Below are 25,144 nucleotides of genomic sequence, written 5' to 3' on the forward strand. Positions count from 1 at the left end.
AGTGAGTGCGGTTAGATCGACTTTAACGTCTGGGCTTAAGGTTATCTTTTTAGAAACGAGAGTTTCATAACTATCTAGAACGTACTTACTTGTCTCGTTCCTAGAAGCGTACTTACATGCATAACCGGGTTTCAAGTGAAAATAGTAAGTATTCTATCGATAGCTATCATCCTTTTGTCTTCAAGATGCTACAACCAGGATGCTCACTTACTAAATTATGAAGTATGAACTAGGCAACCTTTCATTGCTCCACTTCCCGTGTGGTTTTTACCAACCAGCTGAGAATTCACATCATGTCAACGCCGCAGGCTGGCTTGCGCTTAGGCACGAGATAGAATTCGTAAATACTATGCATTATGCATGATCACAAAATATTACCAAATCGATTAAATCGCCCAATCTTACCCTCATAGCCACTTCTTCCCCCATAACGTTATCGATTTCCTATTCCAGGCCCCATATCCACCGATGCATAGCCTCGGCTTCTTGAATTCAGCCTCAAAGTGAAAGACGACCTCGTACCAGTTTTAGCACTTGTACTTGTTTTGCATGTAGCCAATTGCAACCTGGTAAGAACAACACAATTCGTCAACCTCAAAAATACCACATAAGGATGTGTTGACGGCACAGGTCTGTTACAGTACTTACCTAGGTACCTGTTCTTCGCAGCTATGTTACACCAGCAAGCTGTTCACAAAAAAAAAAAAAAAAAAAAAGAAATACACGTGGCATACACGCTCCGGAAACCGGGTAGATCTGCTCCCCTGGGCTTGAAACCGTTATCTCTGTTATCGCGGTAAACTAAATGTGCAGGTTGCTGTCTGTGCGGGGTCCTGTAGATGTCGCAATTATGTAATATTAATAATTGTGTAAACTAGAGCACTTGGTTGAACTGTTAAATTTTCGATGATTAAATACCTAGCTAGGTAGGTCGCCGAAGTTAGGAGAAATGACGAATGCAAATTTACCTGAAGCGGTACACATGAGGTTTTCCAGTTGTGTGAGGTGTCACGGACATATTTACGACTGTCACATTCTTTGGCATTTCGTCAAGTCATCTTTGGAGAGCCTTTCGTATGATCATTCCGGAAGTGGTGATCTACTATACACATATTCGGGTTTTGACCCCAGTACATTACTTGAGAGACATAGAAAGAGAAATAAGCGGGATATTATCAGAGAAACATGATGTAGATGATGTAGATGTGGATGGGGTCGAGGCTTGAGGATTTTCTTAAATTAAATCAAGTAAGAGGTAAAGTTAAAGGTCGTATCGGATACGTAAACAAGAAAGAAACCAAAGGCTCTTCAAAATGAATTTTTGTTGACGTCAGAACGATTAGAGAAATTCGTTTAGAAAGATAAATAATAAAAAAGCGAGACTTTGAGCCCGAGCCCTTGGTCGTGAGCACGATTCCTTGGGGGACTCGACAAAACAGTTCATACGCGCAAAAACTTGAACAAGGCAAGCAAATGGTACGATAGGTTTAGATGGTGTATCTGAAACCTTCCTCGCCACCTTCCAGCTTCTTCTCGCCGCGGTCGGCCTTTCCGTTCTCGGTCTTGAAGTAGAGGGACAACAGACCGACAATGATAATAGTAGAAATAGCGGCCGCGAGACATGCGTAAAGTCCAGGTCGGTATGAAGGAGCATCTTGAGGACTATATGAAATCAAATTAGTCTACTTTTTCGAAGAAAATACTTTAAAAGCAAATTCTGGGGCTTACCGGAAAACGAGACCACCGATGATACCACCGAGACCACCGAGACCGACGAGAGTAGCAGAGCAGAAAGCACGCTTCCATTGTCCACGAATGTTATTGGCTTGGTAGGTGAGGGCAAGAGGAACGTTGCAATTGGCGCCGGCGCAGGCAAAGAAGACTCCGAGGAACTTAACACCATTGCTTGGACCCCAACCCATGAGACAAACTCCAAGGATTTCGGAGAGGCAGTTGACGACAATGATGGGACCACGGATCTTGTACTTATCACCGGCCCATCCACAGATGAACATCCAGATACCGGCGAACGCGTATGGTGGAGCGACGAGACATTGAGACGCGGCGATTGAAAATCCCATACCTCCGTGCAAAATGATTGGAAGGAAGTATGCCAATGAGTATGTGACGGTAGTGCTGAAGCAGAAGATGAGACCGAAACACCAAACCTTGAAGTCGGCACCGCCTCCCAAGAATTTCATGAGGGTGAATGGCTCAAGATGGACATCGCCACGATCATCGTTGACCTTGCGGATGATGTAGTTGACCTCAGACTTATTCAAAAAGCCCCAAGACTTGTGAGCGTTGGCATCTGGGAATGGAACAAGGAAGACGTAGGCGATGATGGCGATGACACAAGTGATAACACCCTGCATGATAAAGATCCATCTCCACCCCGTGAGACCTTCTAGTCCGTTCATTTGCATAAGTCCGTAGGCCAATATGCCCTACTCTGAAAGTTAGAATATTTCTTAATGCAAAAGGGGGGGGTCGTTAGGGGAAAAAAACGTACGGCGAAGGCAGAAGCGACGCAACCGACGATGTAGAAGACTGCATATCGTTTACCCATTTCATCTAAATTCGGGGTTAGCTTTGCTGCACTGGAGAGAGTCTTTGTTGGGAATGTAGCTTACATCGAGTGTACCATGTGCTGAGAAGATAGACGGCACCAGGGAAATAACCAGCCTGTAAATATCATTGTCAGAAACCCGAGAGACAAACACTAGAAATCAGACTATTCGATAAGTTGCATACCTCAAAGATACCGAGAACAAGACGGAGAGCCATAAGTTCTTCCCATTTCTTAACGAAACCCATACCGATCATAACAGCACCCCAGAGAAGACAGATAGCACTCAGGAAGTTACGAGGTCCAATTTTTCGTGTGGCGATTGTGGCAGGAGGTTGGAACAAAATATATGTTACGAAGAATACCAAGGTAGTGATGGACTAATTCGTCATTAGCAGAAATTCCAAGTAGATATCAGAAGATACAGGCTGACAGATATTGATACTTACGTAGCCATTGTTTGCAACATTCATCTTGAGTTCGATGTTCATGCCAGCCAAGGAAGCGGCAGAAAGATTGGTTCGGTCCATAAGGGAGACGCAGTATGTGACACCAGTGACAATGACCAATCGCCTGTCTATACGACGGGTTATGGCTCTCTTTTCCGCTTCGTCATATTCGACGTAGTCGGAGCTGTCGTCTGATCTATGTTCAACGTGGTCCATTCCTGCCTTCTCCAGGGCGGAGGCGTTCTTCTCGTCGGTGGATGACATGGTGAAGGAAGAAAATTAAGTGAAGAGGAGAAAAAAGAAGATTTCGTGAGAAAGGTCTAGGGTTGTTGTCGTTGGAATTCTCTGTTTCCTTGCACAATCCAAGACGAATCAACGTTGGAGTCAGGGAATATTGGGATGGGTCGTGTCGTTCGTCTGTCTCCCAAACTTAAAAGTGTCGAGGCTGGTCGAGCAACGTAACAATCGGCTGAAGAGAGAAGGAGAAGAAAAAAACCGATATGTAAGAGGTTCCCACCCGCCATTGATATAGAGATCGCCAATGGGCCCATATAGGTCTCTGGTATGCTTCCAAGGTTTTAGTTTGTTTTGACGTCGACTAATGTTAACACCGTGCGACGGTATGCGTGTGTGCCACATTGAGCTAGAACGACAAGATGCGAGACCAACCAGAACAAGGTTTCGCCCCCATTACCGAGGTGAGAACACTTCGCCGCGGTTGATAAAGCTGCAAGTTTGGCCTGCAGACAAGCCCTTCAGCTCTAGCGAAGGCTCCAACGGACGGGGTGGAGGACTGTGTGCGAATCTGGATATGTTGGCCCACACCCAGTCTGGGGACTGCAGCGCCAGGACACGCGATAACTCTTGGCCCAAAGCCTAATCCCTGCTATAGGATGGCTCTGATTGGCCAAAGCGGTGGAGAAAACCCCGGATCGAGCAAGGACTGCCACCCCAAATTCTGAAGTCTTTTTATTTGCGGAGACGACGCGGGGTTCATGGCGTTTGGGATGGTGTATGATCGAGGTTACTTGCACTTGGGTTTAGTTCACACCTCGGTAATTGATATAGGCAGTTGGCATACTGCAGCAACTTTAACCCTTCTCCACGATATCGACATCTCGGTGCGTGGCCATCCTTGGAACCAAGGAACGACCATGTCTTCGGAATCGAAGCGATTGATCTGCAGGAGCTAACGGTGTCTTTTAGTCTCGAGTTTTTCTAGTCGGCCGAAGAGACTCAGCAGTCGAAAACAAGAAAAGCATGTAAATGACTTGTCTCGTACCCAAAGATTCATGCGAATGCATGCAAATACACCCCGGAAAGGTTATCTGCAAGAAACTGACTTCGCACCTGATCCTACAGGTTTGCCAAGAATATGTTCCCATCGTTTGAGATCACAAGAAATTTATCCGTCTGTTTTCGAACAATAATTGTGGTATGTCTGTCTGCTGATTCTTGGTATCAGATGTATTAATCCAATCTCAATCTCCAAGATACATATCATGCGAGATCAAGGGTGCCCAAAAAGTCTGTGGAACTCGAGATTCATTGGTTCGCCTTATCTGCCAAGCATACAAGAAATGACCAGGGCGTAAGAGAACTGCAGTTGCTCACGAGCTGCATGTACGAAGTTCATAGCGCCGTATCCAGTTTAATGGCAAGTACCGGCTTCCCAAACAGACGGTAACTTGGTTCCCGTCGAGGATCATATTCCAAGTGAGATACTCGTCTAAACTATTTTGACGTATAATTTTTTCTACTGGTACTTTGCCTACATTTCCACCTAACAAACTCGGCTAGCTGAAGTCCCGAATATCTGTTCTGGCCCGTCTAACGAGACATGAGGATGGAGGATGGAGAAGATCCCAGCCGTCTGGCGCAGATGAATATTGAGTGGAAGATTTCTTATCCAATTGATACTCAGACCACACTCCTAAACATCGATCTTTTCAATCCCATGTGATGTCTTGTAGGTGGATGTGTCTCCCGCCTCCAGGCTTGGCTGCAGTATGCTAAGCTCTCAATCTCTGACTCTAATAACGAAGCCGTCGTCGAATTTGCGAGTTTGTTCTTGCTTTTTTTCCAACTAAATACGTATTGAACGCACTGGCACATAGATTTGCAACAGGGTTCTCGAAAGCAAGCAATGCAGGATGCAGTGCCACCCATTTCGTGGAATTCGACAGATGGGGCAATATCCGAGGTTAGCTCCCAAAATAAGCCGCAATGGGTCTGAGCGTTACTGCAGCTACCCCAGCCTTTACATGCTAGTCGATCTGACGATAATGAAAACGAAAACACCACAATTACACAAGCGAATTCTCATTTTATATTCTTGCGTATAACAGATCATGTACTAACCGTGCCTGACTATCGAAACGTTTTTTTGATCTGCAGGCCTGCCAGCCTGAGGAGGGGGGAGTGAATTTGCCTAAGTTGGTCTCAGGATACGCAACAGCCTCATTCAAATTTCACTCGTTTGGCTGTTTTTTGTTCCGATCCCTGCCAGTTCGTAACCGTTAAAATGGTATAGATCTCGATAGTCAATCGATCTTGACCTCGGGTTCTGGATCTTTAAAGTCTATATCACTGTTTTTCAGCCGGTAGAAGCCGGGAACGTTCGACCTTGGTAAACGACATATCTCGAAGGTTTATAGCCGTTTCAATAAGGTCACTAGAACAGCGAGAAGGCCCTAAGTCGTGATAGACGTGCTCAACATGATTTCATTTTGAGGGAGCGTAAGAAGCCGGAACCATGGGAAATCATGGCGGTAATCTGGTTGAATCCCCAACTTGATTTCCGGTTACGATGCGAAGTCCGCGTCATTCTCGAATTCTGTGGCCCATAATATCGATATTGACCGAGGTTCTACGATGATATATCCTTTGAATCCCCTCGAGCCTCAGTCCTCATGCCTATCTTCCCCAGATCTACAGAATATGAAGTCTCATCAACCCCATGAATTCGCTCCTTCACCCGCATTTCCCCCGCATTCCCGACAAAATTAATGAATCCCCACAAAGTCTTAAAAAGTAGAATCACAGACAGAGGACTCATGACCTCCTGGGATCATCTCCATGTCTCTTCTCCACAAACTTTGAATTGCTGGAGGTGGATACCAATATAGTGAACGCATCACCTCAAAGCCAAGTGTTCAGGTACTCCACCGCCCCTCGGAGAAAGTACCCTGTCGGTTCAGAACTCAGACCACTAACAGACATCAGATTACTCCCATACCCACGTTCCTTCTCTCCACTTTTTTGCATCTCTCCTGCTTTGCCGCTGGATGCTAACTTGAATCTGGATATTGGCCGAGACATTCATGCACCTTGAGTTTTGTTTTTCTCCACATTAAGCTGGCCACAGTGCTAGCGACTCCACAGGCTCAAGATATCGTCCCAATCAGGTATCAGAAATGGGGGGAAACAGATCCCATTGTCGAAGTTACCAAGTACCAAACTAGTGGCAATGTCACGCTGGCAAGCAAAATCGGCGCGAAGCTCGGGTCTTTGGGGTTCGATTCTGAGCAAGGCTTTAGTGTGCCTTTATGGGGTTAAGTATACATAGCTAAGTGTACTTCTAGACGCAGTGTTGGATCTTAGCTTCGGGAACCCCGAGTCAGGTTGATCTAAGAAGACCTCCTAGACGTTTATCGTTATATGTCTTAGGATTACGAATTTAGGGCCTTGGATTACTAGGCATAGCATTTCAATATCAATATAGTATATCCTATTGCGATAAAATTGTGAGCATTCTAACATTCCTTGCGGACTGGGGCCCCGACAGGAAAGTGAATGACTTCCCAACCACTGACTTATTTGGGTTTCTTGATCGTCCGGGATTTCTGAGTCCGATTATAAATACTTAATACCAGCCCAAGTGTCCTTTGAAAAGAGTTTTCTCGAGTGGGCTTTAAACTAACTAGTCTTGAACGGTATTCCCCACAGCAATCGGATTTGGTCGGTGATTCATTCCTGTCACAATGCTTTAGTACTATAGTCCCTTCTTCGCCCCGTTTGCATTCTTGGAATGTTGTTTCTCATTAGCTTGCTATCTGGCCCACCGTCTACGAGTCGGTCTAGAGGGAGGTATGCCCATTGTATGCCCATCAGGCCATGTTGATGCTTGCTGAACCATATATTATACATAAGTATGTACTAGTCTAGCCGTTTTGCTAAGGCGGGCTAGGCATGAGGTCGTGGTCAATCTAATATGGAGGCGTCAGCCCTTCCCCCCCATATTTCTTCCCAAGAAATCTTGACTTAGATCATGATCTCCTGAGCCCGGACGGCCAAGATTAGGTAGCTTCGGGAGGCTGTTGTATTTCGTTAAAACTGTTACAAATTGGAAAGATTCGGTTCAACGGATGAGAGGGGAGATTTTATTTAGAAATACAACGTGGGGCTGCGCTGAGCAAGTTACAATATGTTTCGACTATTTTCGATACCTGCCATGCGTACATACCTTTGGCGAATCTCTTTGACCACTCTCACCTTCTTTCGTCTTTTTATTTCGAATTTCGAATGACCATCTATTGCCATCTGCAGAAATGCCATCATATCGTATGTCGACCAACGCTGCACACGGCCGTGCACGGAATAGGGAAATAGAAATAAGAACTTGTCGGCAACTATCGGCTTAAAAACCACCCTCGTCAGTGCTGCAGCGTTCCAGCCGAACGGTCGCACAAAGAGTCCCGCAGAAGGCGGCCAGGATCCTCCGCCGTTCCCGCATTTGGCGGGGTACATCTATTCAGCAGTCTGATTTGGGCTGGGCGCTGCTTAAACCCGATCGAAGCCGAACGGCTCCCAGCTGCCCCTCCCGATATCGGACTTTGAGTCGAGCATCCAACACTACCTTCTAGCCCATTACGACAGGTTCATGCGATTCGCCATCGGCCATTAGCAATCGGCATCTCATCGATTTCCTCTCCTATTTTATTCTCATCTTCGGAAAAATCAATCCTTATATAATCGAAATTTAAAAATCATCTTTACATAAATATATTACGATGGCATATAAAATTGTTGTTCTGGCTGGCGACCATTGTGGTCCTGAGGTATGACATGGCCGCTGCATTTACATTTACATGTTATCCTATTTGTCAAAATACAACAGCTAACAATTAGCTTGCAGGTGACCAAAGAAGCTATCAAAATTTTGAAAGCTGTTTCTGAAGCAAGACCTTCTATACAATTCGATTTCCAGGACCACCTTATTGGCGGCGTAAGATCCAATTTTACCATCGTGCTTGTATCTGTGTATGGATCTTCTGACGTTCCGAAACTAGGCTTCGATAGACGCTACCGGCTCACCGCTCACCGATGAGGTCTTAGATGCTTGTAAATCCGCCGATGCAGTATTCCTCGGTGCCGTCGGTGGTCCGGTACGTTATACAAATCTCCTCTATTATCTATATCAGAAATAAGTCTAATAATCGTCTAGGAATGGGGTACTGGTACCGTTCGCCCCGAACAAGGCCTTCTCAAACTCCGTAAAGAGCTCGCAACATTCGGCAACCTTCGTCCTTGCAACTTCGCCGCACCATCTCTACTTGACAACTCACCCCTAAAACCAGATATTGCTCGAGGCGTAGACTTCTGTGTCGTCCGTGAGCTCACCGGTGGTATTTACTTTGGTGATCGGAAAGAAGACACAGGTGACGGATATGCCTATGATATCGAACCATACTCCAAAGCAGAGATTGAGAGAATCACGAGACTCGCTGGACATTTGGCCTTACAGCAAACCCCACCAGCACCGGTTTGGTCATTAGATAAAGCGAATGTCCTCGCTACCTCGAGGTTGTGGAGGAAAACAGTTACAGAAGTTATGGAGAAGGAATTCCCACAAGTAAAGCTGGGTCATCATTTGATCGATTCGGCTGCTATGCTGATGTTGAAGAACCCGAGAGCGTTGAATGGAGTCGTTGTCACAAGTAATCTGTTTGGTGACATCATTAGCGATGAAGCAAGTGTGATACCTGGAAGCTTGGGGCTTCTGCCGTCAGCCAGTTTGTCGGGTATTCCGGAAGTCGGGAAGAATGTTAATGGTGTATATGAGCCGATCCACGGTATGGTTTCCTTTCGAAGTTGTGAATTTTGAGTTGGCACTAATGTCACCCGTGACCTTAGGTTCTGCTCCGGACATCTCGGGCAAGGGCATCGTTAACCCCGTTGCCTCTATCCTAAGTATTGCCATGTTGCTAAAATACTCTCTCAACCTCCACGAAGAAGCCAAGGCAGTCGAAGACGCTGTCAGAACTACCATCGAGTCTGGTGTCAAGACCGGTGATATCGGTGGAAAGAGCAAAACTAGCGAAGTTGGTGATGCAGTTGTCGCAGAGATCAAGAAGCTCTTGAGCTAAACCTCCATCGTCTTTGGTTTAACTAAAACTTCTTGATTTGTTGTCTTGGTTGTTAGACGTCTCAATTATGTCGGATGTTACTTATGTCTTTCCAAAATTTCATCGGCTACCTTTACTGGGGAGGTTGTATTCTAGCTCTATAGATCACCAATATTCTGCAATATCAATTACCATTATTTTGAATGAATCTTGAATATCCATGAACCGTGTAGTTCCCGATGCGGGAAGCGCTGGACTAGCATACACATGTGATAGCGCATCGTTTGAATACTTAATCGGGTTTAAGGGCTCTTCCAGACTGTAGTACTGGGAACATGAGTAGCTATTCTGCGTAATGTAGGTCCAGAGAATTGGGGTAAGCAGCACAAACAGTAGATAGAAGCCCTTGAATGGGCAATGGAACAAAGGAGGAATGCAATGCCCGATATAATAACAAGAACCTGAACGCCGACTTGATGCACGCTAAGAAATCTTTTTGTTAAAGAAACTGTTACATAAAATGAATCATGCCCACGGAGAATCGATAGAGCAGGCGTACCCTCCTGGTTGATGGGACAAACGCCATAGAATGCGGTATGAAACATGAATGAATAAAGGGGGAGAGCTAGCGAAGCTCCATCATAAGGGGATCAAAATCTTCCCACTCAATTCTATCACTAAGATTTGATTTTGGAGCTGGCCGTGGGCGTGGGGGGGTTGGTTCATCAGGGTCAACCCTCCTTAAAACTCTAGCCTCTTTTTGTTCCTGTGACATTTGAGGTTCAGGTGGAATAGCGGCATTATTTCCTGGTATTTTATTAGCAACGATTTTGTAGGATACTCTAGGAGATGGGGAAATTCACCACCTTCCGCTTTACGCGCCTCAATAGCTTTTTGATGAATCTTTCGAAGCATGGCTGCTTTCTAACGCAGTTCAAGCTCGGACATCATCTTAACCGTATTGAAGGGGATTTCCTTTTCATTGAACCACATAGGCGAGAGCTTGCTAATGTCGCCAGCATTAGGCTCGTCGAGCTCCAGTCCGCCGACGAGAGTCGCCTGCGATTCGAGATACTGTAGAGGCGAGTAAATTTGGAGACCACGGACATGGGTATCTTTACCATTCTGGTGGTTGGAGAGGACGCAGACTTGAATCAGAAAAGTACGCAAAATCCCGCTGTGACACATTTGATTAGAACGGTAGATGGCCCAATATAAAGGCTTGGTGATAATTACTCTGCATGAACGCCCTCCAACGGAGCTTCCTGCCATCCAGTAGGCTGGTGGAACTCGAGGATACAGACTTCCTGAAGGTCATGGTAGCCAGTCCCGGCGTAAATGGCGATCTTAGTTGGCGTGTAAGATTCATCTTGACCATAGTCGAGGAAAACACGGATACGCTTGACGAAGACGCGCTTCGCGAAGTGGATATTGATTAGATGAGGCTGTGGGCCATCGGATCTATATCTAATTAGCACACGATTTCCTAGTATCAGTTTTATAGATGAACTTACTGCCAAAAGAGGTTGGTGTCCTCAGATCGGAGCTCTGCAACTCCACACCCGGGCTTTGAGGTAGAGACAGTCCATGATGCAAGATGGCCAATTTCCTTGAGGCCAGCCAGGGAAGGGGTAGCTATAGGGTCGACGGTAACAACGGGAACACTCATGGTTAGCTGAGTTCTTAAATGATTGAATGAATGGGTGATAGAGCTAAGTAAATGGTAGGTGATGGTGTTGGTTTAGGCCTTTGGAAGGCCGAGCAACATAACATGCTATGGGAGTATGGGAACATTGTAGTTTCATGGTTGACACATACCTTGATCATGGCCTGATGCATTAGCACCATCAATCTCTTCATCCTCATCTTCTTCTTCCTCAATCTCCTCTTCGCCCTCAACATCATCATCTTCTCCTTCCTCAATCTCTTCTTCACTCTGATCTTCCTCCTCGTCGGTCTCATCGTTGTCCAAAGGAACCAACTGATCATCGCTATCATCCTCCTCTTCCTCTTCTTCATCGTCAATCTCGTCGGGCTCGCCAAACTGGAGATCATCTAGCTCCGACTCATCCTCGTCGGTATCGTCCTGTGCGGGCTCAAGACCACCAATATGTCGGAACCCAGCTGCACCACGCCGGGCAAGGATCGCACTGAAGTTCGCTACGACGCGACTTCGCCTATTCGGCGTTGGAACGGAAGGATCTGGCTGGGCGCTTCTCCCACCACTATGGGCGATTCCACGACGAGGTTGTGGCATCGCGAGGGACAGCTAGGGCCGGGCTAGTTTAGAGGGAGTTACGCATTTGCTGGTATATATATTGATGGAAGGGTTGATGATGATATGATGAAGGCGATGAAGGCGATGGAAGGATTGAGATGAGGTCTACAGCGGGTCCAGACGACCTTTGAATGCTCCGGGTGCTCTGGTTATCGTGATGTCAGTCGTTGGCATGGCGTCCAAGGTTGACCCAAAATGAATGTTTTCGCGGCTTAAAAACTGGGCTAAGAACTACGAGGTGGGTGCCCAATCGAACAAACACCAACCAAAACGCCACTTTATCTTTGAGGCTCATAAAACGGCTCAATTGTTCGAAATCGCGGGGTTCTATCGTGGGCTGGGCATGGAAGAATCGAAGCACGTGTCGTTTGGGCTCGAGGTTTTCCTAAACCACATGGTACTACATAATACACACGCGTGCGCGAAATCATCTTTCTTTTGCTATTTTATTTTGGTGAAGAAGTTTGTGGTCGTGAGCTAGCCAGAAACCGACATGGGATGTCAGCAAGAACAATTTCGGCCTGGGTACGGAGTATTGGCCATCCAAATCTCACTCTGACATGAAATGGGCGTTCTAAATGCCGAAATGTACAAAAACCTCAGAGGTTTCTATGGTACCTGTCTGATTTCGCCTTCCATATTGTGATCACACTACTTCAAAGTATCTAGCATCAATCGCTCGACTATAACGAATTTGCAGTTACACTGTCTTTCAAACCTTCGATCGAATCGAGTCAAAATGGTCCAACATGTCATGCCAACGATTCCCTGGATCATATTCGGCTTCATTGAACCAACGGCATTGTAAGTTTATACATCCTCGCACGAGAAACCAGGGAACACACAAAAAGCCTAATAGGTATCAAAAGAGTATATGCCTGCTTCGTCGCTTTCAAAGACCCTCATGAGTATTTGCGCGCTCTGGGTCCGACCCCGCATGCTTACAAACCAGACGACGCTTCCGTTGCCGCCATACTTTCGCTTGGAAATGTCTTCCTTCTCATCGCAGTGGCTCAATTCCTCTGCTGCCATGTTTCGAACGAATCTCGTATCGCGAGATCATATGTTTTTCTCCTCGTACTCGCTGACTACGGCCATATCTGGGCGACGTATAAGGGGATCGGGTATGACCTATTTATGAACCCTCTGGCTTGGAACGATACTACGGCAGGAAATATTGGAGCGTCTGCTGTTCTAAATGTTATACGAATTGCATATCTTTTGGGGTTATTCGGGAAGGACAATGAGAATGTTGGGAAGAAAGATGTTCTAAAGAAAGTGAAATAGATATGCAATGCAAAAGGAATCGATAGAATGGAGGGGAATACCCACCCCCCTAAGAATCCGGGGTGCATGAAAAGCAAGTCAGCTGAGAAAGAAGGAGGAGAGGAAGAAGAAGAAGAAGGGAGGAGGAAGAAGAAGCCCATGGATGAAAGGCGGGGCTACCCTGGTCATCGTTGGTGGAGACACAAAAAGTACCATCGATGTATCACAGAAACCAAATACTTCTCAACTGACTTAATGTATCCGATATATTAAATCTTCGGCAGATAAACTTTAGATAATCTCTTAGACTTTCCCTTAGCTAATATCTTAGCAGAGCTCGACAAAGCCATCTGTCATAGCTTACATACAGTAAAAGCGTGTGCATGCACAAAGAAAGTGGTTCGATTATAAACTACTAGTATCCTCGTCGTATTCCAAATATAGGGCACTAAGGCATGATCGTGGGTCGGAACTGGCCCTGCTGTGCCTGCCAAGTCCCGGTAATCGATGGGCTTAGTTAACGAACAGTCCCCAATTTAGCAAACCCGAACTTGGAGAAACAGAAAAATCTCAAATTCTCGTTTGATATCGTCTGATAATGTTCCGGAGCATTGAGCAGAAACAGAACCAAAAAAAAAAAAAGGAAAATTGAAAAGGGAAAAGGGAAAAAGTACATTCAATGGGCTAAATTGGAATGACATGCTGACATCCGAGCTATGTAAGCTTGAAATATGGTGGAGCTATATTCTCTCTTTTTTCCGTCCCTTGACTTGAAGCGCCAATGCTTCAAGATTTGACATTCGAGTCCATGCGGTGCACATGGACTCCACATATGCGTACATACATACATGCACAGGCCCTCCGCATGGGACAGCTGCAACTGCCTGGCCTTGGGAGGCACAGGAAATGCAAGATCCTCTCAGGCAAATACTGCTTTGCATTCAACCGACTCGTCTCCGCTGGCTTGACCGCCCGGTCGGGGCAGCTGCCTTCGTATTGTTCTTGTCTTCGTTCTTCCTCGTATTCTGATTAATATTCTTGGTCTTATTGTTGTTCGCCCGTTTTGTCATGCTGCGGGTCACCCTTCGATCCAACACGGCTGCAGATTCCCGTGTTGTTGTCGCCAACCTAGCACTCCTTCGAACGGCCGCGGTTGAGGATCTAGGCTTGGAGGTTCTAACTTTCGGCAATAGGGCGGGTGGGATTTTAGCGTCTGTAATGTTCTCTAGACTTCCTCGGGATTTCGGATCCTCGTCGTAGCTTTGGAGGGTATTGTTGTCGATTTCGACACTGCTCCCAGCGGAGTCGCTGGCCCGTTTTCTCTTCTTGGTAGTACTGGCTGTCGCTTTGGAGGACTCTTCTGGGCTACTTGTGCCAGACTGTCGGGCTGCATCATTATCTAGAAATAGAAATTGAAAGAGAATAATAAGTTACTAATTATTGATTAAATCACATTTTCTCTTGAATTTGAGGCTAAAGAAAGCAATCTGATATGCAAAGCAGAATCACACATGTGGAGACGCCGATTTCGAACACCAAGAAATATGCCAACATATGGGTATGATGGAAAATGGGTATTTCGCTGAACCAACAAAGATAAAATAAAACAAGAATCGAAAGCACAAAGAAGGCTTTGACATAACATCGATTGAAAAAGAGCCCGAAGTGGGGAAATAAAAAAAAATAAAAAAAGATGAAAATAGAACTCATGAAGCTAAACTCAAGAGGGTATAAGATTTGAATAGGAAATTTCGAAATAGAAGCCATTAAAATTCAAAAGCGGGGAATTTGTCAAATACCATGTTTATCAAAATGGCGAACGACTTGGGCTAGTTTAACCCATGGCTGGGCGCCTAGTGAACGGGTATCCACTAGGCTATTCTGGTTTGTGGGAACTGCTCTCCGGGAACGAGATGATTGTGAGGATGGGAAGTGAAGTTGCCCTTCTGCTGCAGCGATCCGAAGGAAATATTCAACGGGGCTAGCGTCGTTAAGGAGTTGTGATTCGAAAGAAGAAGAGCTCATGGGGTGAAGTTGTGCGCTCATAAGCTTTGCTAGCTTGCTCCAAGAGCTAATATCGCCGGAGATGTGGACTTGGTCAAGGTCCCCGTGAGTAACTGCAGCTGGCATTGTAGATACAGCGGCGATAGCCTTGCCGACATCCCAGGACGATGTGAAAGAAACAGGGTGTTCGACACCATTGTCCGAGGTGAGAGCCATTATCCGTCTTCTGGAGGGAAGGAAGTCGACACCGGTATGTGGTCCGGATATGATATTTTCCATGATGATTCCGCAGAAAATCTGAACAGTGCGAACCCCTGCTGCTCGTGCTCGCTGCGTCTGGCGTCGCTTGTCATCAACGACGGATGCCATTGGTATCCTTCGAGGGTCCCATAGAGTATGGTCGAAGGAGCTAGTAAATATTAGTTAAAGCTGTGATACAACTACCGTTTCGTGCGAAAGGAAAGATCAGTCGAACTTACAATTCTGGTGGAATGTAAAGCTGGGGCTTAACTCTGCAGACAGCTCTCGTAATGACATCCCAGGCATCAGGATTATCTAGATGGCATTTGTCAGTTTACGATGAAAAGCAGTTTACCTCAAGGAGAACTAAGTCAGGAAATACGAGATGTGGAGTTAGACATATTATACTTACAGCCTAGAAGGTTGACCACTACGCTTACGCCACGGAGACAGCGCGTAAGATGGTCTTCAACATTGTCATCATCCCAATCCACTCGTATGAATGTGGCCTATATAACAACAGCAGAGCCTCCGTTAGTTTTGTTCAAAATATTTAATCTATAGTTGCAGTTGCAACATTCGACCTAGGAATTCCAGAACTTACATTCGCAGGGAATGGCTGCGCAATGTTCCTCGTCAAAACTCTGATTGGTTTCTCGAAGTAATCGGAGAACTCTGGTGACAGGAAAGCTGTCAAGGTAGCGTCTCCAAGTAACCCCCCACTGCCAATCAAAGCAACCTTAGGCTTCAAGTAACCAGAGGAGCTTGAAGAAAGGGAAGAAAGCGAGGACGTAGACGAAGACATCTTGACCGACAAGGGTTCAATAAAAAAAAATCAAATAAAGAACTTTCGGGAACGATTTATCCAATACTACCGATGCTAGAGGCAAGGCTATGGACAAAGAGTATGCTTATCTTCTATAGAAGAGTAGGAGATTGTGCTTTTGGAATGGTTGTATCAAAAGAAGCTTGAGTTTGATGCTGCAGAAAGCGAACGAGACTATCGTCGACGAGGGTCTATGTCCCCAAGATATATAATGTCGAATGAGAGTAGACAAATGTCACTTGTGCCAAAATGCCTATCCTAGGGTATGCAAGTCATCGACTGTGCAAGGTAGCTAAATTCGATGACAGGAAACGATGTTTCTTCTCCGACTCATATAGAGAAACAAATAATGCTTGTCAATGGTAGAAGAGGGAAGGCCTTAAGCTTGGTATCAGTGCGCAGAACGGAACCGATGTTATACAGATAGGAGAATTTAATTTGAAAGGGGGTGGATTGACAGGATCTAAAAGAAGATGCATACGAAGATATGATATTTTCGTCTGATCAGGGGATATTATACGTTCTGACAGATGGCCGTTGTGCTAGGATTGAAGTTGCCGCCTTGAATCGATAAGGCATCCGCACATTCAAGCACATTTGCCTAGAAAGTAGAAGACGGGAAGCGGCAGTGAGGTTTTGGAATAATCGGCAGAAATATAGTAAAGTTTGACTATAATAGAAAAGAAAAAAAGGAATCCTTGAACAATGTGTCAAGATGAAGCCGTTTCTCTCGTCTTGCGGATGATTGAGTGTATGTGCCGTACGCCGTTGATAATTAATTGTTTGTTCTTTTCTTTTTCTTTCTTTTGTTTTTTGTTCAGACTTTTACTTTTGCTCCGTGCCTCTACAAAAATAAAAAAAATAAAAAAAATAAAAAAAAATAAGACTAAATGGTGATATCTGTAAGGATATTTACTTATCAAAATGGGGAAATGTGATTAATAAGGAAATAGTCAAGGGAAGAAGAGGCCGATAGTATTTGTAAAAGGCGAAGTTGTTTGGGGCTTTCTCGTTTCATGAGCTAGTGCCATTGCCTCATGGCCGAGAGTCATGCGAACACCCAACGATATATATAAAAAATCTGACAGCTCCTAATTAGGATTTTCTAGTCATCAAATTTATCTGCCAGTAATAGTGGCCACAAAATATATATGCTCCCGTTCTATCTCTTATTTTGTAACAGTTCGATGGTGCCGAACAACTTCAATGGAAATAAGAAAAGAAGCCTGTGCGAAAAAGGCGGCCTTGTTAAGACTCTCCCCCAATAGCGTCGCTATATCGCACCAGCTTTCGGCCACACTGTTGCTCCATGGCCATTCCATCTCTTCCTTAGCTTTAACATCTGTTTCGCGGGCTGCCCTTTGTATCCGCTAACAACCTGCAAGTGGTTGTCCATATCCCGAAGCTATGAACACAAGGAATGGTTGAAAGTACCAGGATTATTGTGCTGCTTCAACAACTAAGATGGAGGTGGGGAAAATGGAAGCTCCGAAAACACCACTTCTGCGCTGCGTCGCAGGCATGTTCATTTTTTCTGAAGACCCTGGTGGAGGTGGGTGTGGTGCAGTGGAGCCATAGCTAAAATTCATGTGCCTTAACTTAGCTTAGAATAATCGAACCGAAAGGGCGCTCCCACTTCACCAAAGCATCTTTTTTGGGAAGCTTGACCACTCGAATTCTGCTTTCTGACCTAATATATCATCTCATATCATCTCACAAACCACATAAGAATAGTATACCAGACCCGAACTATAGGGTGTCTACGCCTTGTCGATGTCGACAAGGGACCCCCTCACATGCTGGGGGTTGCCCGCATGGGCGACACCGATCCAGTGTGTGCTTTGCTGCGGACTAACTGAAGAGTGTAGTGCCTGGGCAGAACAAGGCGAAAGATCTTGCACACACCATCTCGCTCTGGGCAAGTATCGTTCGTAGACTGTACCTTTGCAGGGGTTTATAAATATCCCAGGAATGGCTGATGAGGGGTTAAGTTGGCTCGGGCGCCATCCCTGTCCGAATTTCTTCCATGGATCCGGTGGCATTAATTAATATTTCTCTCGATGTTTCGACACGAAGTGATTATCGATAACCTGCTGCTCCACTCGATGTCGGCGGTGTCCATTCGTTCCACGAGAATTTTCGACCGAACGAAATGGAAGGGAAAAAAGCAGTCGGTGCAACTTGATGAGACGTGTGTCGCATGCTACAACTGCTACTTCCCATTCTGCCTGATCAGGTGGTCTCCTACAACGTCATATTCTTTTGCTTTGTAGCACATCGTTCGTTTCATGAAGGGCATGCTGGTTGTTTGCCTTGAATTAACAGCACTTTCCTAGCAGTCGTGATCATGATAGTCAAGTTAGTTTCCCTTGTCGAGTCGACATCGAGGCCATGGCAATGCATCAATGTAAGAAGCCGTTGATGGACTTACTAAGATGCATGCAAACATGCAGGTATCCTGCCCATTGCAATGTCGCACGTCACAAGTTTCGAATTTCGAATCTTCGAGGTTCGGCCTGGTCACCTGCTTTTCTTGCATCGTGCATTGCTGTCATAGTCTGGTGTGGATGAGTCTGCCTTACAACAGGGCAGCGCTGCAGCGCAGAGAGTGGCGGATCGAGTCAGATCGAGTTTTTGTGCAATGGCGAACGCAAACTCCCAAATTACTCGACACCCATCGGCCAGGCCTCAACTCCAAGCGACAATCGATGCGCGCATGCAATCTGTCCCATGTGAAGGATTCGGGCCCGTAACGTTCCCTGTATCGTATTGTATTCTAGGTACGCATTAACTACCCTAATACCAAATATTAAATCCTGAAATCACGTCAAAGACGACTGAAATAAATCACTAGCGGGGTTCGGTCCTTAGTGACCGATATTCGAATGTATTCCAAATCGTTCACTAGGCTTCATCTCCTATTTTGAGGCGCCCAAACGAAGCATTTAGGATGATATGACCATAATTGTGGATACCGGCGGTTTCCATGCAAATAAATAAAACACATTCGCATTGATGCTGATATTATTGAGGGATCGAGTCCTTCGGGCCCTTATATCAGCCGACCAAGCGAGTTGACTAAGTTCGCACAATATCACCATTGCATTGTGTCGCATGTCGGGATATATCGGCTCGCTCTTGACAAGCCCTTCAAATAATAGAAGCTCAGATCCACCTGGTACGGTAAGTACCTATATTCAGACTGAATACTATTTTGGTTCAGGATCTCAAATGATTTTCTTGACTCACAGATTAACATTCATCTACATTAACCATGATCATGCTGAAATACTAATATGCCACGGTGCCTCCGAACCGCAACGTCTACGTGGCTACAAAATTTAAAAGACGTAAAGCTGAAAGTACGTGGGCACATAAGCCCTATTACGAAAGCAACAAAGATACCCAGGTAAATCTTCATCACGATATGTTCTTTTTTTTTTTTTTTGTTTCCAAAAACTACTGTATTGATGGCGATGAAAGCTTCGTCAACGTCGAAGGAACGCATCGGGGTGCACGACAGTTTGCGCATCCCACGGGAATGCCGATAACACCGTGGTGTGTAACAAGAGAAGAGCCTTCCCTAACTTCCCCTTAACAAGCACCCCTCCTCCCGGCCCGGAAGCTAGCTTTTTGCAGGGGAAACTCCAACATTCTTCTCCCTTGGATGCAAACCCGAGGGGCACCGAAACCCGAGGCTTGTATCACATACCGGGAAGGGCCTGGCGGGATTCGCCTTGCGGAAGCCAACGGTTAACCTGACCTCGAAGAAAACAAAGGAAAGCTTGGTTCAAACACCAAAAAGACCGAAGGATAAGAAACCAGGCCCGGAACTTCCTTGAAACTAAAATTTACATCACCCAATGGCCAATAGGCTCCCCTCCCAGAACGTTTTTGTCTTTATGCTTTCTTTTCGCAGGCTCAGGTGCCTGGGATCCCTGTTTCTTGGTTCCGTGACAGGTTTGTCTAAGACTTCGCATTCCGGATCCTTTTTCTTCTCTTCAAATTCGAACCCAAGAAACTCTACGTTCTTTTAGTCAAAAAAAAATAAAAAAAAATGCGTATATGGCAGGGACCATATAGCACCCAACGGTCTCCTCTAGCCAGTGATATCACTTAAAACCAATACTTCCCACAACGTCATGCGGCTGAATTACGGTATCTCTGACATGATTTGCCCTCGTTTATTCCCTCCCCGATAACGTTTAACTAACCTGCAGAGGGATCGCGAGAAATGATATTCTCGATCCTAAATCGACTGGCTCCTGTTCAACCTTATGGATAAACGTGGCCCACACTTTAAATTTTCAGCCTCAGGGGTCCCTCTAACGCTTTTAACTGCTTTCAGTGGTGGGGCCTTTATTATAAGTTCCGACGATAGAAATTGCGGATTAGTCTGCATAGTTATCATGCAAGCTAACATACATAGAGGCGCACATGCATATGAGTAGGCTCTCCACTTATGCTCGATACCGTGCGGTCGGTCGTGAGCATTAGTTAATCGTTTGCCACCATGCAGTCTATCGAACGGCTCTTAAGCTTGGATGAGTGGCTTTGAATATATTATTGGGCGATTGTCAGATAGGTTCGTCTTGATCTGAAGCTTGAGGGCCAATCATTACAGTATAGTTATGTGGAGTTTTGAGAGATCCACTCCATGGACGAGCATGACATTCCCTTGGAAGGAAATCATACTTATGATTGATTATATTACAGTTGATCACGCGTCGGGCGGCCTTTTAGCTAGCTATAGATGATGACTATTTGGTTTAAAAAATTGGTCTGTTGATATGCGCCGGATATTATAGTCATGATTTGGGTTTCGACACAGATACCATTGCAATTGGACTACGTTTCCCTCATCTATGCCTAAGTCTACACCGATACAAATTGCCGGTTCCACTGCAGCTGCAGTTGGCGGAATAGGGCCGTCCTATAGATAAGGCTGGCTCATTTTTGATAGGCAAGCCTTACAGGAATATATTTCTTTGGACGTTCTGGGGTTATCTTTTCTAAGATAATTTGCAATTCGGTGTCCTATTTGTTAGTCTCTGCGAGCTTTGGAAACCTTCAAGGGATCTCAGATCCATAAATGTGTCTAGGTAGCCAACAGCGGCACTTAGGCATGCCTCTAGTGTAAGATTGCTTAGTTTCTTTGTCGAATAGCGTTTAATTATTTTGCAGCCTTTTGGATAAAGTATCTTGTAGTTACGTAGCCTTTGAGTACATGTACATGCAGTTTTTAGATCCTTGCGATTGCCTCGCAGCATCAAGAATAAGGTCTCCTTCAAACAAGAAGTGAAAAGACTAAAAACCAAATACTTGTATACATGCAAGGGAAAAAAGAAAAAAATTTAAACGTTCATGATCGTCAGTACTTTTAACTTTAGATACCGCTATAGTCTCCAGCTTGGATCCTGGATAAATTAAATGCGGCAGAAATCATAGCTAAGTGGGAGAACGCCTGGGGTGTATTCCCCAACTGTTCTCCGGTTCTAGCAATCTCCTCTGAAAACATGTTCAAATGGTTCGAAAAGCTTAACATATTCTCGAAGATAGTAATCGCACGAACTAGATATTTCTTGTCGTATCGGCCAGCCTGAGGGATTCACGTATACTATGGTTAGCTAGAACTGCATCTGAAACAAGGCTTTTAGATCCTGTGACTGGATGGAACGACATACCCTCGTCAACGCTTCAACTAGCCAGAACGTACACATGCTGAAACTACCTTCGCGACCTCCGACACCTATTCCGCCGCCCAAGGATGTGGGACATTAGCTGAGAGTATCTTAGAGAAATCAATCTGGAATCACGTACCATCTTCGGCGAGCTCGGTATCATAGCGGTAAACGAGGCCAGTGGATGTTAAACCACCTTTCTCTGGTGGTCTCAGGATCTGATCAATCGTAGAAAGGAAGCGTGGGTCATTTGGCGCAATGAAGAAGACCAATGGTGCTGATTGTACGTAGCCTATATTAGCTGCATGCGATCGTTTTTGCAAAGGAAGTGTGTACTTACCAATTAGTATGGAAGAGTCAAGAACGTCTTTTGACTCAAATGATTGGCAGAAGAATTTCTTTTCATCGTTCCACCCCTTAATCATAACGGTTTCGTAGATTTCGTCACGAGTTTTGAGCCAATGATCCCGGTTGGGGCAGGGGAGGCATCGCTTTTCAGCGAGACGGAGGCCCCGATCGACGGCTACCCATAGCATGATTTTAGAGTAGACATAGTCTTGTTGGCGGGAACGGACTTCCCAGATTGACATGTCTTTAGATTTCCAGACCGTACAGACGTAGTCAATCTATCCTAGTGTTAGTTTTCATTTTTTCTAGGAATGCCTATTGGCTGACTCACCATTGACCTGACGGAAACCCATAGGTCCCATGATACCTAGAGGTATAGTTAGTCATACTGTAATTCGACCTATGATTCTGTGATTGGGCAAAATATATTCCTTCATACCGGCTTGCCAAATTTGTTATACAAGTAGATACCATCCATCAACTCGCCGTAGATATCTAGCTGAAGATGGTCGGCGGCGCCGTTGCCGATTCGAACAGGTTTGCTCTTGCGGTATCCCTCGAGATGGTTCAATTCAACTTCTTCTAGCTCTGTAATCATATATTGATCAGTCGTTACTTCGATTAGAATTCGTTTAGCATGATCCAGTTACGAACCCGTTTCCCCGCGAATGGAAAACATGATGGGAAGTCCAGCATCTTTGTTTCTTGAGTATTTGAGGCGGTCTGAAATGAAATTCATGTACGCTTCTGCCTCGGCGGTAAACCCCATTCGAAGGAGAATGTAGATAGTAAATGCTAGTAAAACAGTTTAGTTATTGGTTGAATATCAGGACCTAAGAGCTAAGACTTGACTTACAAGAATCCCGAACCCAAGAAAATCGATAATCCTAGGATGACTTGTTAGCTAAGCTGTAACCTCGAGACTTGAAAAATAATGGTCAAAATCTTTACCCAATTCCTTCCTCCGCCAACATCTTCTGGCAACGAAAAAGTCGCAGCCGCTACGATCGCCCCCGTCGGCTCGTAGGTCAACATTTTCAATATCATCAAGCTCCTTTGAACCGCTTCCCGGTATAAGCCCTTATACTTTGACTGACTAATCCAATTGTACCAATAAGTCGACGTATCTTTTTGAAGTCCGTCGAGTAAAGGGGTGGTAATGGGCGTTGGATCATTTTGGGCGTCATTAGCACATCTAAAGACAAATGACACAGATTGTCCTTCACGGAGTTTAACTTTGCAGGTCACACCGGGGCCGAGGTGGGGCTCCCTCTTTTCAATTTTGAAGTCAATGACAGGGCATGTTCCGCCTTCTCCGCAATCGATTGTGGCTTCGAGTTGCATTGCCATTTCCTCTGTAAAAAGTCCTTTCTATCAGCATATAAAGGGTTCAAAATAATAAACCACAAAAATAGAGTGCCAGAATGGTCATACTTCTTTCTGTTTTAAACAGAATCTTGGTAACACACTCTCCGTCGTTATGCTTCAAGATCTCTGTCGTATGCGGCAGCCGCGCATAATCGAATGCAGGGAAGCACTCAACATCTAGCTCCATTTCTCCACGAATACACTCTGCACGTCTAATCAACCATTTCTTTAAACCGTTTCCCAAACCTTTTTGAAGGACCCTATCCTTAATAGGTCGGTGGAAGAAATCAAGAAGGCTAACGACACCGTCTTCATGTAGAAAACGTGTTTGGAGAATGTTGTTTGAAGGAAGGTAGGCCTGTTTAGATGTTGGAGGAGAATAGTTTTCATGACTGGCCTTTTCGGCGTCAAGGGCAGGTGAAATGGAAAAGTGGCCACCCTTGTTACAGTCAAGAATACGGGCGAATACACTGGGCGAGTCGAATTCCGGCCTATATTATTACGGTCAATACCATATTTCTGGGGCGTGTTGTTTTTGTGGTATAATTTACCAGCATAATTGATCGATTCCACCGTCAATGCCTGTTCCACAAACCAAAATTAGTTTCAGAAAACTAAGATAAGTAGCATCAAATTTGGATGTTTCTGTCATACCAACAATGGCGCAGGTGTGCATATTCCCGATAAGCCCTGTTGTTTTTTCATTTTTATTAGAATTTAATTATAAACTGGTGTTGCATGTTGCAGTCGAGTTGAATGAAAAGTACCATAAGCTTCGATCTAAGCCGGCATTAAGTTTGAAACCCTGTCAGAATCCAATCGATTTTCATGCATGAAAGTAAAAACGGAACCTTTCGGAAGCATCTATACTCACAGGCAAGTATCCCGTCTGGGACCTCAAACCCAACGCATTGGCAGGGTTGTTCTTTGAGTCTCCTGGCATGATTTTTAAAGTAATTTTATTCAATTTTGGATTGATGCTGATTCGTGATGTTTACGAAGGATTGGGAATATCGAATTATCTCTTGGTCTGACGGGGTTTTTCTTCTTCTTTTCTGCCGGTTGTTTGGATTTTGAATTGTGTATGCGGCCGCTGCCAACTTTGGAGCGCAATGACGTTGCTACCCCGCGAACTTCGAATCGGTCAAGTGAACAAGGCTAGTACGTATACGCTGCCCCGATTGAACTTTTCTGGCTCGACGGCGAATTGAATATAGATCTTCAAAGAATATTGAGATCTTGCCCTGAGGTATGTAAAATCGGCTGCTTCAACAAACACTGAAACCCAAGGAAGCAGTTATCCAAAGGGACTTATATACTCCTCAAAAAACTCAATTGAATCATCGATCCCGTCAGTGAGCCGGATCAAAGACGGAACCCCGAATCTGCATAAGCTTCCCTCAATCGATCAATGTTCGATGATCCGGGGTCACGTGTGTGGGTAGCTAGCTGAACCAAGCTCTGGTGTTAAACTCTACTGCAGGACCCTTACCTAATCCCGGCCGAGATCTTGATCACTAAACATCACTAAACACTCAGCGGGGTATTGACTAAGCTTGTAGAGCGTCGACGGAGTGTGCTTATTGGGTTTTAATTCCAAGGAATCAAGGTTGATTATTTCTCGGCGCGGAGTCTGGGGCATTTTTGACTGGACGTTTGCAGACATGTTGCATTTGGGAGGTCGTCTCGAGGGTTATATACATTATTGGCATTGATTATATCAACTATTGGCATTTTACAAATCATTGAATAAGGCATCAAAGCTGCG

The 25,144-nt window shown here is 45.2% G+C and overlaps 6 protein-coding genes across 6 annotated transcripts; 2 read left to right on the top strand and 4 right to left on the bottom strand.

The window, feature by feature from the left end:
- Positions 1–1,487: 1,487 nt before the first annotated feature.
- Positions 1,488–3,282, bottom strand: AOL_s00097g504 (uncharacterized protein; the record flags this gene model as incomplete). Its single annotated transcript, XM_011126337.1, has 6 exons — positions 1,488–1,662; positions 1,729–2,447; positions 2,513–2,574; positions 2,634–2,685; positions 2,755–2,949; positions 3,019–3,282. The coding sequence occupies 6 exons, from the start codon at positions 3,280–3,282 to the stop codon at positions 1,488–1,490; spliced, it is 1,467 nt and encodes a 488-aa protein (XP_011124639.1).
- A 4,748-nt stretch (positions 3,283–8,030) lies between these two features.
- On the top strand, positions 8,031–9,386 carry AOL_s00097g505 (uncharacterized protein; the record flags this gene model as incomplete). The annotated part of the gene is made up of 5 exons (XM_011126338.1): positions 8,031–8,078; positions 8,156–8,245; positions 8,310–8,405; positions 8,465–9,092; positions 9,154–9,386. 5 exons carry the CDS (start codon positions 8,031–8,033, stop codon positions 9,384–9,386), a joined length of 1,095 nt encoding a protein of 364 aa, XP_011124640.1.
- Positions 9,387–9,990: 604 nt separating this feature from the next.
- On the bottom strand, positions 9,991–11,622 carry AOL_s00097g506 (uncharacterized protein; the record flags this gene model as incomplete). Its single annotated transcript, XM_011126339.1, has 5 exons — positions 9,991–10,172; positions 10,295–10,542; positions 10,602–10,826; positions 10,880–11,000; positions 11,184–11,622. The coding sequence occupies 5 exons, from the start codon at positions 11,620–11,622 to the stop codon at positions 9,991–9,993; spliced, it is 1,215 nt and encodes a 404-aa protein (XP_011124641.1).
- Positions 11,623–12,382: 760 nt separating this feature from the next.
- On the top strand, positions 12,383–12,930 carry AOL_s00097g507 (uncharacterized protein; the record flags this gene model as incomplete). The annotated part of the gene is made up of 2 exons (XM_011126340.1): positions 12,383–12,447; positions 12,513–12,930. The coding sequence occupies 2 exons, from the start codon at positions 12,383–12,385 to the stop codon at positions 12,928–12,930; spliced, it is 483 nt and encodes a 160-aa protein (XP_011124642.1).
- Positions 12,931–13,850: 920 nt separating this feature from the next.
- On the bottom strand, positions 13,851–15,958 carry AOL_s00097g508 (uncharacterized protein; the record flags this gene model as incomplete). Its single annotated transcript, XM_011126341.1, has 5 exons — positions 13,851–14,308; positions 14,709–15,322; positions 15,393–15,468; positions 15,566–15,662; positions 15,758–15,958. The coding sequence occupies 5 exons, from the start codon at positions 15,956–15,958 to the stop codon at positions 13,851–13,853; spliced, it is 1,446 nt and encodes a 481-aa protein (XP_011124643.1).
- A 5,407-nt stretch (positions 15,959–21,365) lies between these two features.
- On the bottom strand, positions 21,366–24,319 carry AOL_s00097g509 (uncharacterized protein; the record flags this gene model as incomplete). The annotated part of the gene is made up of 14 exons (XM_011126342.1): positions 21,366–21,578; positions 21,664–21,728; positions 21,800–21,937; positions 22,001–22,286; positions 22,340–22,375; positions 22,448–22,596; positions 22,663–22,803; positions 22,865–22,895; positions 22,960–23,363; positions 23,443–23,867; positions 23,928–23,958; positions 24,031–24,066; positions 24,144–24,156; positions 24,251–24,319. The coding sequence occupies 14 exons, from the start codon at positions 24,317–24,319 to the stop codon at positions 21,366–21,368; spliced, it is 2,037 nt and encodes a 678-aa protein (XP_011124644.1).
- Positions 24,320–25,144: the final 825 nt, after the last annotated feature.

This window comes from Orbilia oligospora (assembly GCF_000225545.1).
Source record: "Orbilia oligospora ATCC 24927 unplaced genomic scaffold scaffold00097, whole genome shotgun sequence".
In the NCBI taxonomy this organism is placed as follows: domain Eukaryota; kingdom Fungi; phylum Ascomycota; class Orbiliomycetes; order Orbiliales; family Orbiliaceae; genus Orbilia; species Orbilia oligospora.